Source organism: Montipora foliosa, chromosome 9 (genome assembly GCF_036669935.1).
Source record: "Montipora foliosa isolate CH-2021 chromosome 9, ASM3666993v2, whole genome shotgun sequence".
NCBI classification, from domain to species: domain Eukaryota; kingdom Metazoa; phylum Cnidaria; class Anthozoa; order Scleractinia; family Acroporidae; genus Montipora; species Montipora foliosa.
In genome coordinates, this window is record NC_090877.1 from 19,171,359 (window position 1) to 19,191,655 (window position 20,297).

The following is a 20,297-nucleotide window of genomic DNA, read 5'->3' on the forward strand; positions in this document are numbered from 1 at the left end:
AAGCATCAGTTGCCCTTTACCCTTAAACTGCCAAATATGGGGAAAAGGTACTGAATGCTTTACAGCAACACCTACAAGTGTCCTAGAAAAATTAATTAATGCAGCTATGCACCAGTGGCAAAGATTTCTTTTGAATTAAAAACGTTGATGTATAATTTTGCAAAAGCAATGGTATAACCAGTCCCAAACGATACCGGTAGTTACATGTAATTGACGTTTACAGGTTTATGCAAGGCAGACAGAATGCTTTAACAGTGCACTTGTGACATTTACCGTTACATGCATTTCATTAGTATTTTCTGAACAAATCTGTGAAATTTGATAATCCTATTTTTATCTTATCGATGGCATTGGTAAAATTGATTATTAACTCTGTTGTAATCAGGTCTATGTCCACAACATGATGTCTTGTTTGACCAACTGACTGTCGAGGAGCATCTTTGGTTTTTTGCCAAGTTAAAGAGCTGTCCCTCTTACTGGGTAAAACAAGAGGTGGATAGAATGATAGATTGCATTGGATTGAGTGATAAACGATACACGCAGACACGGGCATTGTCTGGTGGAATGAAAAGGAAACTATCTGTTGGAATAGCACTGATTGCTGATTCCAAGGTTAGCCATTTTTTTGCAGTTTTTAAAGTGTGAGAGTGTAAGATCCCTCTATGACAAAGCATGACAGGGCCTATCGCCGGTTCAATGCACTTAAATCACACTGAAATTTTATTGGAGTATTAGTTTTCCGATTACACTCTTCACTAAGAAGTTGCAATTTATAGATAGCAAAAATTGCATCCACTTTCAGAACAAAAGCGCTTACAAGTGTAAACTAGGTTTTTTTTTTTCCTGACTCGTGTTTGCAAGTGGTGACAGAGAGAATAATCCACATTTTAAAAAGATACTATCTTCTTGCTAAAGTCATCCAGCTTCAGGACAACTGTATGTGCTAGGGTCGATATTTATTAATACCCAGTATGGAGTGGTTGCTAGTAACTGCCCATCCATGAAATAGATATGATATTCACTGGCCAGGAGATCCAAATGCGAAAAAATTGCTGCCAAGATGATTAGATCTGGAGTATGGCCTTGCCCTGTACTAAATACCAAGGGCAGTTTTTTCTATGCACTTTAATATGGTTGTAGGCTGAAAACGATAGTGGCTCCGGTATGCTCTTTATGTCAGGACCTGAACAATCAATGAAATAATTGATGGCAAACGATGACAATCGATATCAATTAATCGATTGATCTTGATAATCAATGGACAATCAATCACGAAAATTTTTGTGATTATTGATCGTCATCGATTATCAGTATTAATCGATGGGAAACTACATCTATAATCATCGATTATCATGAAAGTTAGAAATTTCGAGGCAAATGAAAGGTATAGTCTGTATATACAGGAGAAAGGAACACATACCGTGCATTTTACCTTTCGACACACCCATCCGAAAAATTGGTTTTTGCCCTGAGCGGGACTCGGACCTTTGCTACTGAGGTTTAAAAACAATATACGATCTGCGTACACTCCCGCGATACCTGAAGACACGGAGACATGAATTTTGTGCCAATCGATGGCAATCGATGGAGTTCGCGACCACCTAAGTGTGATTATCGATTGATCATAGATTGGCCGATGCCAATCGATGCTAATCAACAGTAATTAATCCATTGATTTTCCGATCATCCATTGTTCAGGTCCTGTTTATGTGGAAGCAACTTTCGTTATATTAATACTGTAAACTGTCCATTCAATGGGTAAAGAATTGCTTTTCTTTGTCTGCCCATAAAACGGAGAAAAACAATCATTTCCAATGTTAAATGGAGTGGCAGTTTGTATCCGTAACGTCCCATACACAGAATTGTAAAGGGACTTGGTAGGGTTCCAGATGGCTTATTCAATCACTTCAATTGCCCTCCTATCAGGTAGTGATGTTGGATGAGCCCACCTCTGGAATGGATCCATCAGCTCGCAGGTTCACCTGGGACTTGCTACAGCAGCAGAAGGAAGGAAGAACCATTTTGCTCACCACACACTTCATGGACGAAGCAGACATCCTTGGTGACAGGATCGCCATCATGGCAGAAGGAAACATCAAGTGCTGTGGATCTTCTCTTTTTCTCAAAAGCAAGTATGGAGTGGGTTACCACATGGTCACGGTAAAGGAACCTACTTGTGATGTTTCCAAGGTGATCTCAGTGGTCAAAAATCATGTACCAACAGCTCAGGTGGAGAGCAATATTGGTGAGGCCTTGATATCAATGTTGTTGCAGTAGATCATAAATTGTACCCCAGGCCGGGTTACAGTGTATGCCGGAGCATGACGCACTTTGATTGGCTCGTTACAGTGTGAACTATTACCATGGAAACGGTCCGTTTCCGTACTTTCTTCTCTCTACCGGGAAATTCAAGTTGAGCGAATCACAAAGGGTTTCTAAGAAGCGGAATTTAATTCTTTCCTCACAACAGTCCAAATCATAGCAAGCGGAATTTAGTTTCATGTTAATGATTAAAAGATTACTGTTCAAAGTTCGCTGATGGAAGACAAAGATTGCGAACATTCACCAAGCGGAAAAGTGTCCGATCGCACAAAGAAACGATGCCATATAATTAGTAAACTATTTGCTACCCCACTTGCTCGGTACTGTACTGGGGAATTATCGGAATATTTGGCCCTCGGTCGTTTTGGTATTCCCCAGTACGGCCCTCGCGCTCGGTTAGTTTTATATTAGGGACCTTAAAGTGCACCTAACCCCAAAATATTTTTTTCGCAAAAATAAATCTTTGCACCAGTTCAAAACGCATTGCGGCCATGTTTTCCTTTTTCTAACAAATCCTGCCATTTTATAGGCTTCGAAAGTTGCGAAAATCCAAGCATCTTTTGTTCACGACCGAGTCAGAAGGGGAGTGGGTCTATTCCTGCTTTGACGTCACAATCTACTTTGCATGCACTTTTACAAAGAGTTAATGCGATGTAAATCAGTATGTGACGTCAAAGCGGGAATAGACCCACTCCCCTTCTGACTCGGTCGTGAACAAAAGATGCTTGGATTTTCGCAACTTTCGAAGCCTATAAAATGGCAGGATTTGTTAGAAAAAGGAAAAAATGGCCGCAATGCGTTTCGAACAGGTGCAAAGATTTATTTTACCGAAAAAAATTTTTGGGGTTAGGTGCACTTTAAACAAGAACGACGACAACGGCTACGAGAACGTCGTTTAAAATTATTATTTCCCGTTAAAGTTAATAATTCTGCGATTACTCCAAGTCGCTCGCCATGGAAAGTGTGAGCCCACATTTTCAGAACAAGTTAAAATTGCTGAGAACACTGGATATTTAGAGATAAAATTGAAAATTCATCATCATGTGCTCTCGTCCTACAAGAACGTCATCTTAAAATATAAATTCGCGTTATTTTCATCGCTACGTGACTATTTCAACCTTTTAAATATTACTAGGGTGTGGCAGTTCCTCAAAAATGGCACTCGTCGGAACGGCACTTAATTTAAATCTATCCTCAAGTGCTGACGTTTTTGATAAAACCTCAAACTTTGCTATTTCACGTTGTTGTTTTGCTGACGACGGCAAAGAAATGAATGGACAAAAGCGAAAAACGCACGTGCAGGGCGTGCAAAGCTATTGTTTTTGCTTACTAAATTTGCAAATTTGTGACGTTTTTGTTGCCGTCGCCGTTGTCGTTGCTGCTCCCTATTATTGGGTATCACGAGCTGCGATATCACTAATTTGATAATCATTAGCCGTTGTCCTTCAGTAGCATTTTGTGGTTAATGATTCCAAGTTCGAGTGAGGCCTAACACTACTGTGACGTTTTTATGCCCAATTATTCCATCAGAGATCAACCCTAGTATTGGAATTGGGCCCACACAAGGACAGAGAAAAACTCTGACCAGGGTGGGATTTGAACCCACGACCTTCGGATTAGATCACCGCCGCTCTACCGACTGAGCTACAAGGCTCACATACTTACGGCCTGCTCCCGTTCTGGCCTTGTAGCTCAGTCGGTAGAGCGGCGGTGATCTAATCCGAAGGTCGTGGGTTCAAATCCCACCCTGGTCAGAGTTTTTCTCTGTCCTTGTGTGGGCCCAATTCCAATACTAGGGTTGATCTCTGATGGAATAATTGGGCATAAAAACGTCACAGTAGTGTTAGGCCTCACTCGAACTTGGAATCATTAACCACAAAATGCTACTGAAGGACAACGGCTAATGATTATCTAAACTAGGCTTGGGCCGAGCCGAATTTGTCCTTGTGAATAACATCTCACATACCCACGGCCTGCTCCCGTTCTGGCCTTGTAGCTCAGTCGGTAGAGCGGCGGTGATCTAATCCGAAGGTCGTGGGTTCAAATCCCACCCTGGTCAGAGTTTTTCTCTGTCCTTGTGTGGGCCCAATTCCAATACTAGGGTTGATCTCTGATGGAATAATTGGGCATAAAAACGTCACAGTAGTGTTAGGCCTCACTTGAACTTGGAATCATTAATCACTAATTTGATTTTATCATGCAAACGAGTTGATAAAGGTAAAATAAACACCGTAGGATAGTTTTGTGAGCCGACGTTTTGAGCGCAAGTCCAACGTCAGAGTGAAAGTTGACGAAGAGCTAACGACAGTCAGTGGTTAATTGCGTTCGACATTTTCTAATCTTGGGTATCCTGTGCACAGAGAGGGTGATCGTTTTTCCCCTTCGTCTGCTTTTTCAGCGCCATCTTGAATTACGTCATACGTGTATTGATGCGTCATATGCGCAAATGACGATCGCGCATCTCATGATTGTTTGTTCCTATACAGTTTTTTCTTTCTCCACCCTTCTCCTTTGCTTCCTGTCGAATTGAACGCACTTCAGTAATCCGAGGTTACTTCTAGTTTACCCAGCTTTATCAACTCGTTTGGCAAATCCAATTTTTTTTCTTCTTTTTACTCCCTACCCACGCAGCACCAAACTTTCTTTCAAAACTAGCTCGGCCGTTTATATAATTTGAGTCACTTTAATTATGGAATTGATAAGTTTCACAAAAAGACCAACTTTGTTGCTGGCTTCCTTAAGGAAGTGATAAGCACCGTGCTCCTTTTGGAAATTCAGACAGGAAAATCTAGTTTACTTCGAAATATAACCAAAAAAGTTGATTTATTGCGCAACTGTAGCTCTTTAATTAGCTTCGATAACAATGCCGCGATCGTTGCAGCTGTGAGAGATTTTAACTTTGCTTTGGCCAAGTAGTGTCTTGTGTTTGTTTGGGTGTTTGTGAAAGAAAAAAAGAAAGTAAATTTGTAATTGCTATGACGTACATGAGTCCCACAAGAACAGCCAGCTGAACTCTTGGGACAAATGTAAGATTTTTTTTTTTTTAATTTAAGAACAATTGTGGAAAGGCATTGCCAACTCCACTGATAGCACATTGGTGGACCGTTTGCCACCTACGGTAGTTAAACTAGTTGCATATATTTAGGAATAGATATCATTCCTATTGGGACCAAGCGCTTGTAACGTGATTTCTTTTAACTACAATTTATTCTTGTATGACTTGCGTCATGCCAATTTATCTACTGTTCTACTGTCATCCAGAACGTCTTCTTTGGAAATAAGTAAATAAGTAAATAAATAAAAATCTTAGTTGTGGACCGTTGTGTCCATTTTACTTGTAGGTGCAGAATTGTCATTCATCTTGCCAAGTGAAGCAACCGGCAAATTTGAGAAGCTTTTCTTGGAACTGGAAACGCGTCGCCAAGAGCTTGGCATTGCAAGTTATGGCGCTTCAGTAACCACTATGGAGGAAGTGTTTCTTAAGGTCGGAGAGGAAATGGACAGTTCATTGAGTGACAAACTACAGAAACAAGACGACGAAGGTTGGTCAAGGGAAAATAGAATGAGTGAAAGAAATGTGTATTTGAATTGCGGGTTAATCATAGACGTCTATAATCCACACTTCAAATATACAGAACTTTCATTCATCAGGTCCTTTTACGGGAACACAGGAGCCCAACAAATTGACCTGCTTCCTAAATGAGTGGCTTCAAAGCTCAGTTGGTAGAGCATTGCACTGGCATCGCAGAGGTCAGGTGTTCGAATTCCGTTGGAGCCACCTGAATTTTTCAGGTGTTCTTAAAGTGACGATTGCTTACATTGTCTAGTTAGGTCCGAGGATCACTTCTGTCAAGCCAAAAAAACGATCATTGAACAATCGAAAGTTTTATCTTATTGAAAAAGTGGTCTTCGGGACAGTTGGGTCTCTCCTTCGTTAATTTTCAAGTTGTCCTTTAAAAATCATGCAGCTCTTACAAATTTAGAAGACTGGAGCATCTGTGGATAATTTGTAAATTTTCTCTCTAAACCGCCACAAATCAACTGAAGTCAGAACAAATCAAATCAAATGTTGGTCTCTGAGGAGAGGGGAAAACCGGATCACCCGAAGAAAAACCTCTCGGTGCAGAGTGGAGAACCAACAAACTCGACCCACATATGGCGTCGATTCTGGGAATCGATCCCGGGCCACATTAGTGGAAGGCGAGTGCTCTCACCACTGCGCCAGCCCTGCTTCCCCCCCCCCCCCCCCCCTAAACTCCCCTCCCCCAAACTCCCAAAAGAACTCGGATTCGGTGTATTTTTTGTTAATTTCATTGCTTTTATCCGGTTCACTCTGCTCTCTGAAGCAAAAGAAACAGATTATTATTCCGTTCATCCCCAAAACGAAATAGTCTCCAAACGATATAGAAAATTAAATGTTCACTGTATTCTTGTAAGTTACGGCCGGCGTTTTCTCCGTCGACAGGAGACGACGGCTACGAGATCGTCACCTAAAAATAAAACTTCACCTTATTCTAATCACTTCGTGATTGTCCCGACTCTTTAGGTTGTGTGCAAACTTTCTTGGAACAAAATTGGTATGAAGGGCGTAGTCTCCCCAACTTGTAGAGCACTCGTGCTCCGCTAAATAACCTTGAGACTTTAGTAAAATGATTAGATCAGTTTAGATTAGATTAGATTAGATTAGATTAGATTAGTCGAAAGGATTAAGGGAGCTGTGACAAGAAATTTAGCCGAATTCAGCCTCTGAGAACCGGCAACCAAATCAAGCGAAATGTTAAAAATAGCTACTTTAAACATCGAAGAAAGGTTTGAATAAAACAGCAAATACAAAAGGAGACAGGGATTTTTGGATAATTTTTGATAAGAAGCGCGTGCTCTCAGCACTGCACCATCTCTGCTCGATTTAGGAAACTTGTGTGATTTTAGCTCATTTTTTTGCCTGTTTGCTACAGATATTGAGCAAATTCTCAAAAGATAGAGACAAGCTAGAAACGAAAGAGAGAACCGTCATGGTTTTTATTTGTGACAAAATGCTGCCTGCCGTCACGTAAACGTGACGCTGAATTTCTCACTTGGTGCGAATAGACCATTTTCGAATTCTCATGGCTGGACTGGATCTAGCATGAAATGGAGGCTTATCCGGGCAAATCTTTCCAAATGCAAATTATTTTGCCCGCATTAGCCTCCATTTCATGCTAGATCCAGTCCAGCTGCGAGAATACGAAACTGGCATATTTCGTTCGCGGCCCTCTGATCAGCTGCAAAGCGTTATCCACACCATTCCAAGTCAAAGTTCTCAGATTACCTTCTTACAAGCCATTTCGTTTGTGTCCCATATGTTTTGTGGCAACTTTTTTGGCATTCATTTTGGTAATCCTTAGCCAGGATAGGAATAAACAAAAAAATTATTTAAAAAAATGCTCCCCAGCTCGTTGTGACGCCTTAAGAAACTGTGGTTTGTGTTCAATTTCAGAAACGTCATCAATGCACACAACAGAATCTATGAATGGTCACGAACCAAACGTAACCGAGCGATCCTCTGTTCTTGCCAGAATGGGAATCTTTGGATCTGTTTCTGGCAGCTATGGCACTTTTGGCGAGTACAACAGCTTTTCTCACTCATCGGGTTTTCGCCTGTTTCGGCAGCGATGGTATGCAATGTTTGTAAAGCGTGTCCTTCATTCCAAGCGTCACAAAGCAGCCATTGTTTCTCAGCTTCTCCTTCCTCTAGTTTTCACACTCTTTGCTCTTATCAGTGCAAAGACATTCCCTCAACCCACCGACTCTCCACCGTTAATCTTGTCTACCGACCACTTCGAGACGAATTATGTTCCATGGAGTGTAGAAAAGTGAGTATGTAGTATAAAATAAAAATCTTAAACCTAAGGGCAGTAAAAGCGACCGACCAAAGGTCTTTTGCTAACCGATAAGCCGAAGTTTAAAACTCTCAACCTGGCGTCATGAAATATGCGCAACTTTCATCTATGTTACTTTATATTTATCTTGAGTTCGTTTTAAGCTTTTATTGTGGCTGAACTAAAGCCGTTGTCAGGGAGCCTTTTAAATTCATAAATGACTGTCCGTTACTAAGTTGGATGCAATAATTTTCATACAAAGCTAAATGTAAATTTCTAATCCACAAAGGGAGTGACGCATCACCATGGACGCATCACCTAAGCGGGTAAAGCGAGAAAATAGCAAAGGTAATCCTGAACCAAAAATAACGCCAAACACCAGGCTTCTTGTGGTGTTGTAAATAGGTAGTTGGAGACTCGATTCAAAGGAAGACTTCGTTTTTCATTAGTTTATCAAAATTGAGTTTGCGAGTTCTGTTATGATACATTCAACCTTGAAGGACGGTAGGTGTGCTCTCCCGCTCGATTTCGACACCGTGAATACCGACCAGCCAACTCAAGGATGAATCTTGAGAAAATTGCGGGCGTAAATTTGACCGTGGCTCTCGAACTCATTTGGTATGGAGGGTCCATGCAAGAAATACAACGAAACGGGAGCAACGCTTGAAAGCAGAATAGGAAAAATTGATGGAAGGGGAGCGTGTGCCCCTTGTCGTCATATATTTGACAATCATTCGTCAAACTCCAGTATTTGATTTCTATTTGACAAGAAAAATCAAGCAGTATGAGGGTCACCCGCGGCTGGTTACGACCATTTTACACAAAACCCTGTATAATCTTTGCTCACAGAAGAAATTTCGATGAATTATTTCTGAGAATGTACAATATTTCAAAGTTCTAGTGAAGCACGTCATTTTGCCGAGAAGTACAGGAGTCAATGGCAGCATGGGAAAACTCGGCCAGTTCACGTGACTGGTGACATGATGCACTATTTGACAAGCAAAGCTAAGGATATGGGACTTGGTGACTTCAACAAAAAGGATTTGATTGCTGCTACATTTGCTAAGAAAAATGACAAAGGTTGGTACTTGTTCCTTTACCGTAAATGTAATGGAGTTACTTTCCCCCGTGTGCCATATTGTTGTCCCTAAATTGCAAACAGAGAAACGTTGGTGTCCCCGAGATTTTGCCATCGCCTTTTTTTTTGCAGCGAATGCGAAAAGATAATGAGATCGATGACAATTCCGATGAGTTCGAGAAGTGAAGGAATCCTGCAGGAACAATCACCAAGCCGCGAACTTTTAGCTTGATTGGACGAAGGGAAGTTAGGGGTGGGCCTTGTAAAACCTGTCCCTCCAATCATACAAATTCTCATCATACTGCGTCACTGCGCTTGGAGCCAAAAGTGACACTCAAATTTAGTAAACACGTCATTGGTTGGTGTACTGAACAATAGCGAAAAAGTCTTTTGGGAATTTGGCTTTATTAATGTATAGATTTAGCTAACCGTAAAAGCGGAGCTACCGGGATATTTATTCTTAGGTTCGTCTCAACTGATTTTAGACTCGCTAGTTCTTTGGAGCTTTCAATTCTGATCTTAAAAACAATGAAGCAAAGGATGACCACTCAAATGAAAGATGCTAACGAGTACTTTCCTGAGATACTGTAAACTATCTGAAGTATGGCCACCTCGATGAGCTCTAAACTTGAGCCCGCGATATGGTCACGTGATGCTGATCGTAATACATGGAGATTTTGTCGCACAGATGGGTTACCATATTTTCTTACCCATGGTGCTCCATGTGCGCGCCTTCAGCGCGCGGAGCTCCGCTATTACGTCTAATCACGTGATTGCAAACCAAGAATACCCTTTGTACTTAAGAAACTAGAGTTTTGGCACGGCCTGAAACATTCGAGGTGTGAAACTCAATAAAGGCACGGTTCAGCAGCTGTGAAATATGATTATTTTTATGTAGTTTCAAGAACATTCTGAATTATCTTGATTGTGTTCTCTTCATATCTTCTTAGTTAACGTCACTGCATGGTTCAACAACCAAGCTTACCATGCTATTGCAGTGTCGCTTGCGGCTGCAGATAAAGGCATTTTGCGGTCTTATCTTGGAACTAATTACAGTATAACAACAGTTAACCATCCCCTACCCCGAACGGCTCTGGAAAAAATTAATGACTTGCAACGGTAAGTGAATGTATTCCGTAGTCAGACCTTTAATAATGCATCGAAAAAACGCTCTTCCTGTGTGAAAAAAAATCACTATGGAATAGTGTTAAACAACGAGGGGAAAAAGAGATTGACAGTGTACCCAAGTCCCAAAGTTTAACAATGGCCATTTTCGAATTCAGTTACTCCACATTTTCGAGACGAATCCAAGCTAGAAATCTCATTCTTTGAAAATCAGTTTTCGATCATTTAGGAAAAAACAACTTCTCACCATCCCGTAATCCCAAACTTTTGGCATTTGAACTCAAATTTTACAAGGGCACGGCATTGAATTCGGAAATGCAAAAAGGAATTAGTTGAATGACAGCGTTTCCTCTTACACTTCCTTCGCCGGCTTCTTGTTTTCAAACAACAAACGTAACTCGATATCCTGACTTGTGTTCATCGGGACCTTCCCTTTATTGCACAAACCACACGATTGATTTAACACCGAAGGCATTAAATGTAAGTACCAATTGATGCATGGCGTAAGAGACATACATAACAATGAAATGAGTCGTAACAATGATGACACAGTGGTTAAGCGGATGGGCTATAATTTCTAAAACGTTTCAAAAATCGATATAGATTATTTTTTTATATTTCTAGGGCAACGAGGCGGCTCTTCAGTTTTTTGCTGTTGTTGTGGCAACGCGAGTGTTTCGACTGGCAAAGAAGCGGCGAAGCGATACTGCATGCCGCGCAAAACTTTAGAGCCTGTTCGTAGGGTGTTGATTACCGGAATTTCCTTTTAAACACCAAGTGAAACTATGTTCTCGCAGTTATGAGCGCAATTTTACGATTGCGTCGTGAAGCCTGAAAAATTCAGGACTTCAACGGGGTTTGAACCCGTGACCCCGCGATTTACCGGTGCGACGCTCTAACCAACTGAGCTATGAAGCCTCTGACTTTGGGAGCTGGTCATTTCAAGCTTCACATGTTCACATGTTTGAATTTTTCAGGCTTCTCGACGCAATCGTAAAATTGCGCTCATAACTGCGAGAACATAGTTTTACTTGATTTCATACCCGCAGTGCAATATGTAGGATGCATTTCATTTATATCATTTCGTTTTTTTAAACACCCTTCATTTCTTTTTAGAAATGGACTTGGCTTCCAGATTTCCTTCAACCTGTTGTTTGCCATGGCTTTCCTGGCCTCAAGTTTTGTGGTGTTTCTTGTCCAAGAACGTTCCAACAAAGCCAAACACGTGCAGTTTGTCAGCGGTGTCGACCCATTCAGCTACTGGGACTCTGCTTACACGTGGGACCTCATCAATTTTCTTATCCCAGCCCTGTCGATTTTAGTACTTGTGGCAGCCTTCGACGTCCCGGCTTTTTCAGGTTTGTAAAATGCTTACGTTCCATTGCTAGAGAAATTTATTAGCCTATGCTGTCTCATTCTTAAGGGTTTTCCTCGTGATGTCACCGGATGGGGAAGAATTTATGTAATTGCTCAACATCAGTTTTCAACAGTAGGCTCTCGCTTTTCCCTCCAAGGGTGGACTAGTCACGTCACACCCAATTAGAAACTACTCCCTCACGGTCACTCGCGTCGGAAGGGCTCTGGTGACCAATTAACTGATTGGTTTGTTTCAAATTCAGTTAAATGATTGGTAGACTGCGAGCAGTCTCTCTTTTCTTCTAAAATCGTTGAAACCAACGCGTACGTTGAACTTTCAAAATGGCTGAAGCTACGTGTTAGGAAGACTTCAAATTGGTTTTCATATTTATAATCACATAAGCGATGCTTGAATTCTTTAGATGCTCAACTAAGTTACTTATGTCCAAAAATGCAGGTAATGGCGAAAATGGAGGATTTGGTGAAATGCTGCCAAATCCGCCACACGTCGCGCTCTTGGCGAAATTTCGTTAAATCCGCCATATTCGCTGAGTCGTCAAATATCTCCACTTGTTATATGGCAAGCAATTTTCATGCCAATTGGAGCACTGATTGGCTGGTTTTTGGTCGGGATTTTACAGAACGGACCATTACCGTGAAAACGGTCCGTTTCGGTGTTTTTTTCGCTCTCCCGGGGATCAAGTTAAGCGAAACACAATAATTTTTTAAATTTCGGAATTCATTTTTTTCATCACAACAGTACAGTTATAGGAAACGGAATTTATTTTTGCATGTAAAAAGTTGCCGTTCAAAGTTCGCTGATGCAAGGCCGAAGATTACGAACATTCATCATTGCCACGACCTCGGACCATATTCTCCAGTACGGCCCTCGCGCTTGGTTAGCTAGAGGTTATGATGTCCAGAAATGGAGATGATGCCGTAAATTTGGCGAAAGTCTGTAAAAATTTGCCACACATCACCCTCTTGGCGAAATTTTGCCAAGTCTGCCATTTTTGCCTTTGCCCGCATTTCTGGATATATCTTCTTTTTTTTTTTTTTTTTTTTTTTTTTTCGTGGTGGATGTCTCATGGTACGAAGAAGTGAATTCCTTTTTGTTCGTTTTTATTTTGGCAATTGTTTTTCAGGTCCACGGCTTGGTTACTTGTTTCTGTTGCTGATGTTGTATGGCTGGGCCATCATTCCTCTCATGTATCTTTTCTCCTTTGTCTTCCGCACTGCGTCTACAGCATTCGTTACTCTAACAATGTTTAACACAATTACTGGACTGGCAACACTCCTTACTGTCTTCATACTAAGTATTCCAGGTAAAGCATAAGAGAGAACCTTATTCTGCTTAAAATATTTCACCCACAGAGCTTGGGTACGATAACACGTTGGCTTTCAAAGTCGAAAGATACTTGATGGATATCAGTTTATTGATCAGACTATTTCTAGATTTTTTTTCATGAATTTAAAGGTCCTACAAAAAGGATAATTTTCTTGGTAATTAGTTTTTTCCAGAAGCGTTCACCTTTTTTTCGCCGGTGTGAGAACGTGGAAACGTTTGCCGAGGTAGTGAAACAATACTGAAAAAAAAATCATAAACCTTTTTTGCCTCCGCAACAAATGTAGCGTGAGCGTGTAAACTGGGAAACACTTCTTCTTGAGACAATATTTCCTCGTTTATTGGGACCAGAATTACCTTACCTTGTATATTACCACGAATGATACAATACCGAGTAAATTAGTTCTCAGTGGCTTTGAAGTTACTTGTCTCGCTGAAGGATTTCTTCCAGGACCTCAAAAATTAGAACCACTTCGTGTAGCGCAATAAACAGTACCTCAGGGAAGTACTCCTTAAGTCTCTTCATTCTAATGGTCATCCTTTGTTTCATTGTTCTTAGCGTGTATTAAATAAGTTGAGGCGCGCATCAGCAAAACTATTACAAGTAAGCTGTCTTTTTCTCTCTCCTTTAGATCTTGATCTTCTAGATGTGGCCAACGCCCTTAAATGGGCCTTTCTTGTTTTGCCCAACTACTGTCTCGGTCAGGGAATTGGCGATATGTTTAACAACTACAATGCCCTGGATTTCTTTAATCAAGCCGTTGATATGTGTGTCCATTCCAAAATACCACTCTTCCCTCACACTAAGCAAGACTGTGAGAAATTCATTCGAAAACTTGGTGGCAGCCAGCTTGCGTTCCAAGACAATTACCTAGCATGGGCCAATCCTGGCATAGGACGCTATCTTATTTTCTTGGCTTGCGAAGGAATTGTTTTCTATGCTCTCGTTTTGTTAATCGAGTATGGATTTTTCAAAAGTTGCAAGCACGTCTTTGTCCGTGGATACTCGTCGGTGGTGGGTTCTGTTTACGGAGAATCTTCGGTCGCCGATGATGACGACGTCTTGTTGGAAAAAGATCGGGTCATGACGTCACAGGATGTCCTTGTTATTAAAGAATTAACGAAGGTGTTTGCTGGAAAGAGCCGTAAGTCAGTTTTCGTTTCTTTTTGGTATTCACACCCTTGTCCACGAATCAAAGCACTCGGTTGAGGCTATTGAAAAAATTGTTAAAGGAGAAGTTCACTCCAAAATGACAATCCTTTTTTTTATCGATTAATAGAAAGTTCATGAGGAGAACAGCTTTTTTCTTGAAATAGCTTTCTAACCTTGCGAAATCCTTGTTGAAAACACACTCATGCAGGCCGCCATCTTGGATTATACGTGCCGTCATTGAGCTAAACCTGAACTTTTGCGGGAAGCTTGAGTACACAAAGCTGTTCAGATTCTTCTTCGTATTCTAGTCATACCTTTTTGTTCAGCAACATAAATTGCTCAAATAGGTCAGACGGAAGAAACAGCGTTCATGTTGTTCACATTTCCGAGAGAAAAGTGGGATCTGCTGAGCTCAATGACGTCACGTATAATCCAAGATGGCGGCCTGCATATGTGTATTTTTAACAAGGATTTCACAAGGCTAGAAAGCTATTTCAAGATTGAAAATTTGGTTAAAAGCTTTTCTCCTCGTGAACTTTCTATTCATCGATAAAAAAGGGATTGTCATTTTGGAGTGAAAGTTCTTCGCCTTTAAAAGACATCAATTGAGAGAAGCCCATAACCCAGAAGTGTACATATCTCTCAGTTGGCGTTGGCCAATCAGTTTATCTAAATTTAGAATACGGGTCTCGCCAAATTTATGACCAATTAGATTGGGCCTGATGACCACAACGCCTCTGATTGGTACGCAACTAAGAGGACGCACCAGGGGTTGTTCATGCGTAATGCAAAATCATGGATCTTGCAAGGAACATAATACGCCCACGTTTTTTCCCTGCAAACATTTAGCAGTAGCCGTCCTAAAGATAGACAATACCGACATTCTTCTGACGTTGGCCGTTTTTATACTAGACTTGCAGTATCCGTCTACGAAGACTCATCCCAAAGATTTTAGTGCATCTTTTCATTTTATCTAGCATAAAGATGGCCAGGAGACTCATTATTCGTCTGGACGAACCATCTTATTTAGTGCGTCTTCTAAGATGAACTACAGCAGATGCAGATTGTTCAACAGACGAATGATGGGGCTATTGGCGCTGCGTCGGTGGGGAGTGAAACATTCCCCTCGATCGAAACGTTCATTCTCCCAACTAGTACCATAAAGTTCTTTGTTGGGTAGTCAGGAGAATTTGGTATTATATCAAGATCACACCTCTTAAGCTGATGATAATCCTCATTCCCAATACCTGTCTGACTGACATTTCATGGAGATTGTGAAGAGAATTTACATCCCGATGACTCCTGGGATTTAAAGGGTTAATTAATCACCGTAAGAGGGATTTTTGAGCAAACAGATCGTTTGATAAGACCAAGTTTCTCGCTACTGATCAGATTGTTCGTCTGAAATCATAATACGTTTCGTGCCCGTCTTTCGTAAGACTCGCTAAAACTCTTTCCGGGATGGATGATGCGTCTCCGTCTATCACTAGAGGTAATATATGTATAATCCCTCTGGACGAATCAGCCTAGTATAAAAACGGTCATTTTCTATGTAAAAACCTCTGACTTCGAAAGCCTATGAGGCTTGAGCTTAATACAAAAGTAAGCGCCAACTTAATCAAGCCAATAAGTAGCTTGCGAATCGATGACGTTTGCGCGACCGCGCCGTTAGATTGCGTGACATACCTATTGCGCATTCCTATGTGGGCACTTGCCGGAGTCGTACCAAAGTGGACGACGTTGGTGAGGCCGATTTGAAAATAGCAGGACGCGAGGTTAGTTGTCGAAGTTTCTCTCGATGCTTATACAATACAATACAATACATACTTAATTAACCGCTCCCCATAGGGGCTTTTCAGGGCCAATGAAACACAATCAACGAAACTGCAGAACACAACAACAACAACTGTTAAGAATCCCAACTGGCCGGAGGGAAACCAGTTGGCTATTTACAAGTGCAGCTGGGAAGTTGAACCAGGGACTACCAGGAAAAAATTCAACGAGTGATTACAACGGGTCTTGAATTGTAAACATCGTGTAAAAGTTCAAATGATTTTTCTTTCGACAAGCATATGCCATACAAGCTTTCGTTTCTCTGAAGTTGGGCATCTTGGATTGAACAAAGATAAAAACAAACTTCAGAAAGGGCGGGAAAATTAACCTCACGCGCACGAACGTCGTCCTGCGAAGATCGTAAATTCAAATTTCTACAGGACGACGACGTGAGACTATAACGTGACCCAACGGGGCCGTCATGCGAACGTCGTCGATTTGTAAGCTCCCTATTGGTGCCAAGCATGCCTAAAACAACCCAGCCCATTGGCTTAGTAAAGTTGGCGATATCTTTTGAGCCTGTCATTTAATGTGCTCAATTTGAAGTTGCCGGTTAAAATTTCTTGTCGGCTTTATAAAGGTCGTTCGCCATTAGTTGCGGTGGACAGTTTGTCATTGGGGATTCCTAAGGGCGAATGTTTTGGTCTCCTTGGAATAAACGGCGCCGGCAAGACAACTACATTCCGCATGTTGACTGGTGACGAGACTATGACATCTGGGACCGCTGTAGTGGATGGGTATGACATCAGATACGACATGAATAAGGTCGGTGTGCTGTAAACCCTTGTAAATACGATAGGAAGTAGTTGATCCTCAAGGCCTTGCTACCTAGAACACCAGGGGCCGGTTCCTTAAAAGGTGTAATAACCCTATTCCAGGGATAAATGTCCCGAGATAGGACGCAGCTCTTTACAACCTCTAAGTTTCATTGGATCCCTTTAGGACGCAGCTCTATTGTTTTTAGGGTTAGGGTCCATCGTTGATTGGTTGTTTGTTTTGGTCCATTGTTTTCTGAGCCAATCCCGAGAGCCGTTGTGATAGCTGCGTACTGCCCCATAAATGTGCCTTATTCCGGCACATTTATCCCTGGAATAGAGTTGATTGCACCTTTCAGGAACCGGTCCCAGGTAGTTTCTGCGACTATACATAGGCTCTCTTAGACCCGTCTTTGATGAGCTTAGTTCGTCAAGTATAAAGACAGGCACAAGACGCTTGCCTATCTTTGTATCAGATTGTATCAGATATTGTGGTGCGGTATGAAAGACCCGGAGGTCTTATGAACGGATAATTAACGCCGGAAAGATAGACTGAAATAATCCTCGCACTTTTCAAAAAGTGGTCATTGACTTCAAATTACTCGTATGGACCCTTCTCCAAAATGGCGGCAACGGATTTGAATGAGTTAAAATTGACTTGAAGAGCACCTTTACTTTAGCAACCATGTAAAGTTTCAGCGTATTAGGTGTTATGTCAGCTGAGAAAATGTAAGTTGCAATTTGACAAGTTTACAGAAGTTTGTATGACTGGGGGTATACGCCATACCTCCAATCATGCAAACGTCTGTATATCATTTATCTTTTAACTTACATTTTCTCAGCTGATAGTTCACCTCATATGCCGAAACTTTACAGGGTTACTAAAGTAAAGGTGCTCTTTCTACATCTGGTATTAGTTTTTAATTTTAGCTTATTTGAATTTTCGGCCGCCGTTTTGGAGAAGGGTCTATTATCTCGATACCCTCTGCCTCGAGGAATATTTCGTTTACCTCAGATATTCTGGCTGGCGTGCCGTTCTGGTCTATCAGTGCTTTTATGGAAAAGCAACTTTAAAGGAAACTCCGCTAAAACAATAATACAACTTCAAAATATTCAACAATGTTTACAATCAAAATTCAAACGTTTTCCAATGGAATCGTTTGTATCCGAAATAAATGAATTTCAAAAACGCTTGTTTTGGTTTTCAAATTTCCTGGGCGCCGCCACCTTGAATAATTGTGACGTGTTATGGTTGCTCTTTTGTATTTGCACAAAGAGCATTTGTTTTAAAACGATAGGGCAACCATGACACGTCACAATTATTCAAGATGGCGGCGCCCGGGAAATTTGAAAACCAAAACAAGCGTTTTTGAAATTCATTTATTTCGGATACAAACGATTCCATTGGAAAACGTTTGAACAATTTTGATTGTGAGCATTGTGTTAACTATTTTAAAGATATTTCCTCTTTTAGTGGAGGTTCCCTTTAAAACTTTTGACTGGTTAAATACAGAATCGCCAAAATGGCTTTTTATTGCTACGTTGTCTTGGGCTACCAAGTGCGTTGCAAATGCAGTGATCGAGCGCCTCTGGCAACCAGCTCTTGTTTGGTGTTGTAAGCAGCTTAAGTGTTGTGAGTGTTTGGTGTTGTAAGTCTAAGTCATTGTTTCAACTGTTTTGTCTTTGCTTTTGGCTTGGGTATCGAGCCAAATACATTATACGTTACGAGGGCTGCTACATAACTCTGCAAACGAAGTCTCTTTTTAGCAGGGTCCCTTGAACAAAAGCTTGCAATTTCCAGGTATTTGAGAGATTTTAACATCGCGTTTTTTACGGTAAACGCATTGCTATATCTCTCTGCATGTATAGTTTATTTTTATTTTTCCGCGATTTTTTTTATCTCATGGAATCATAACCTTGCATAATTAACAATTTTTCCCTTAGACCGAAACTTAATTTTTGAGCGAAACTTGGAAATTTAGGGTCAGGCAGGCAGGCAATATGGATGTTTGCTCTCTCTCCTGGTTTTACTCGAGAAACACGCAAGTGCGGATGGAAAATGCTCCCCGCTTGGAGGAAGGTTTTCCTCGCGAGAAACAGGTTTAAGACGTTATTCTCGAAATGAACCAGGATTTATCCTTGACTCTTACTTAAATCCTCCTGTCCGGTTATCTCCAGGTTCGACAGCGTATTGGTTACTGCCCTCAGTTTGATGCTTTGATCGGTAAACTTACCGGAAGAGAACTACTTACCATGTATGCACGGCTACGGGGCGTGCCGGAAGTTATTATACCCCAGGTTGTTGAAGACCTTATTCAAGCTTTGCTGCTTCAGGCCCACGCGGATAAAGTAGCTGGGTCCTACAGGTATGATAGTTTTCCCCTCTGAAATTTCGATGCCGTTGATGATGGAAATTAATCTTATTTGGTAAAAGACTTTGTAATATCCTTTGAGGTGCAGGGGTAGCACCGTTTTCACGCATATGTTCACGAGAGTGTGATATTTCATCGTTTGCTTCATCTGGAGCCGTTGACCAAGAGCTTGCAAATTGGAATCCGTTGTTTATTTGCCTCTCAATAGCGGAATTGAACAATTTGTAGAAAGTATGGTGTAAAACGTGTCTCAAAGCAGCTCGGTCTATGAAACTCCGTGATATAGGTCCAGCCTGGAGTTTAATAGGGAGTTTAAGCACACGACGTTTTTGAGCCTCGAACTGACACCGAAAGTGAGCATTTGCCCTTCCATTACAGTGGTCTCTCCCAGATTTTTAAACTAATCATCTCAACTAGTGAAAATATGCTTAGCAATACAACTGTGGTAGTGTCTAACCTCCTTTGCAGCCGTTTTTTGTGTCGGTCCCATTCTCCCTCCCCACAATGGGGGAGAGGAGAATGGGACGCACACAAAAAACGACTGCAAAGGAGACTATGTTAGTGTTAAGACAAGTTTAAAGAAGCATTTGCATACCTAAGAATTAACAAATTGATGTCAGTTTTTCATGCGTCTGTCTTGTTATTGAAATTTCGTCATAACATTGTCAAAGTAGCTGTGGATCCACGAGGCGATAGTCTGACATCAATTTGAGCGCGCGAGAATTTTGCAGTCATTGTAAAATGTACATTCGACTGCTGCCTTTGGATAGCATATTGTCGATATGGATGTCCCGGTTCGAAGCATCTTCCTTCAAAAATGTCGCGTGTTTAAAGCTCTCTAAGGACTCCCTATTGCTCCGTTAGGTACAATGGGATTTACACGGGAGGCCTTTTTCCTTCTATACGGCATATGGAGGTTTTTGTCAGTTTTGCCGCGCGACAAATGGGGCCACCACTTTTTTTCTCTCGCCCCACGCGGCCAATACATCGAAAATCTTGCATGTTCCCCAACGGAAGCGACGAAGGCGAAGGTTTTACGTACTCCTGGAGAGATAAAATAGCTATTGAAAACTTTTTGATGCAACATACTTCTGGCATTT

At 41.3% G+C, this 20,297-nt stretch overlaps 1 protein-coding gene across 1 annotated transcript in view; it reads left to right on the forward strand.

Annotated features, from left to right (window-relative positions):
* The window catches only part of LOC137969432 (phospholipid-transporting ATPase ABCA3-like), a 34,720-nt gene that overhangs the window by 10,870 nt on the left and 3,553 nt on the right, over positions 1-20,297 (forward strand). Inside the window, exons 6-16 of the mRNA XM_068815655.1 lie at positions 386-612; positions 1,927-2,245; positions 5,664-5,864; positions 7,799-8,174; positions 9,076-9,260; positions 10,209-10,377; positions 11,500-11,741; positions 12,885-13,064; positions 13,717-14,229; positions 16,651-16,835; positions 19,004-19,191. Coding sequence (XP_068671756.1) covers positions 386-612; positions 1,927-2,245; positions 5,664-5,864; positions 7,799-8,174; positions 9,076-9,260; positions 10,209-10,377; positions 11,500-11,741; positions 12,885-13,064; positions 13,717-14,229; positions 16,651-16,835; positions 19,004-19,191 — 2,785 coding nt within the window. The remainder of the gene's footprint in view (positions 1-385; positions 613-1,926; positions 2,246-5,663; positions 5,865-7,798; positions 8,175-9,075; positions 9,261-10,208; positions 10,378-11,499; positions 11,742-12,884; positions 13,065-13,716; positions 14,230-16,650; positions 16,836-19,003; positions 19,192-20,297) is intronic.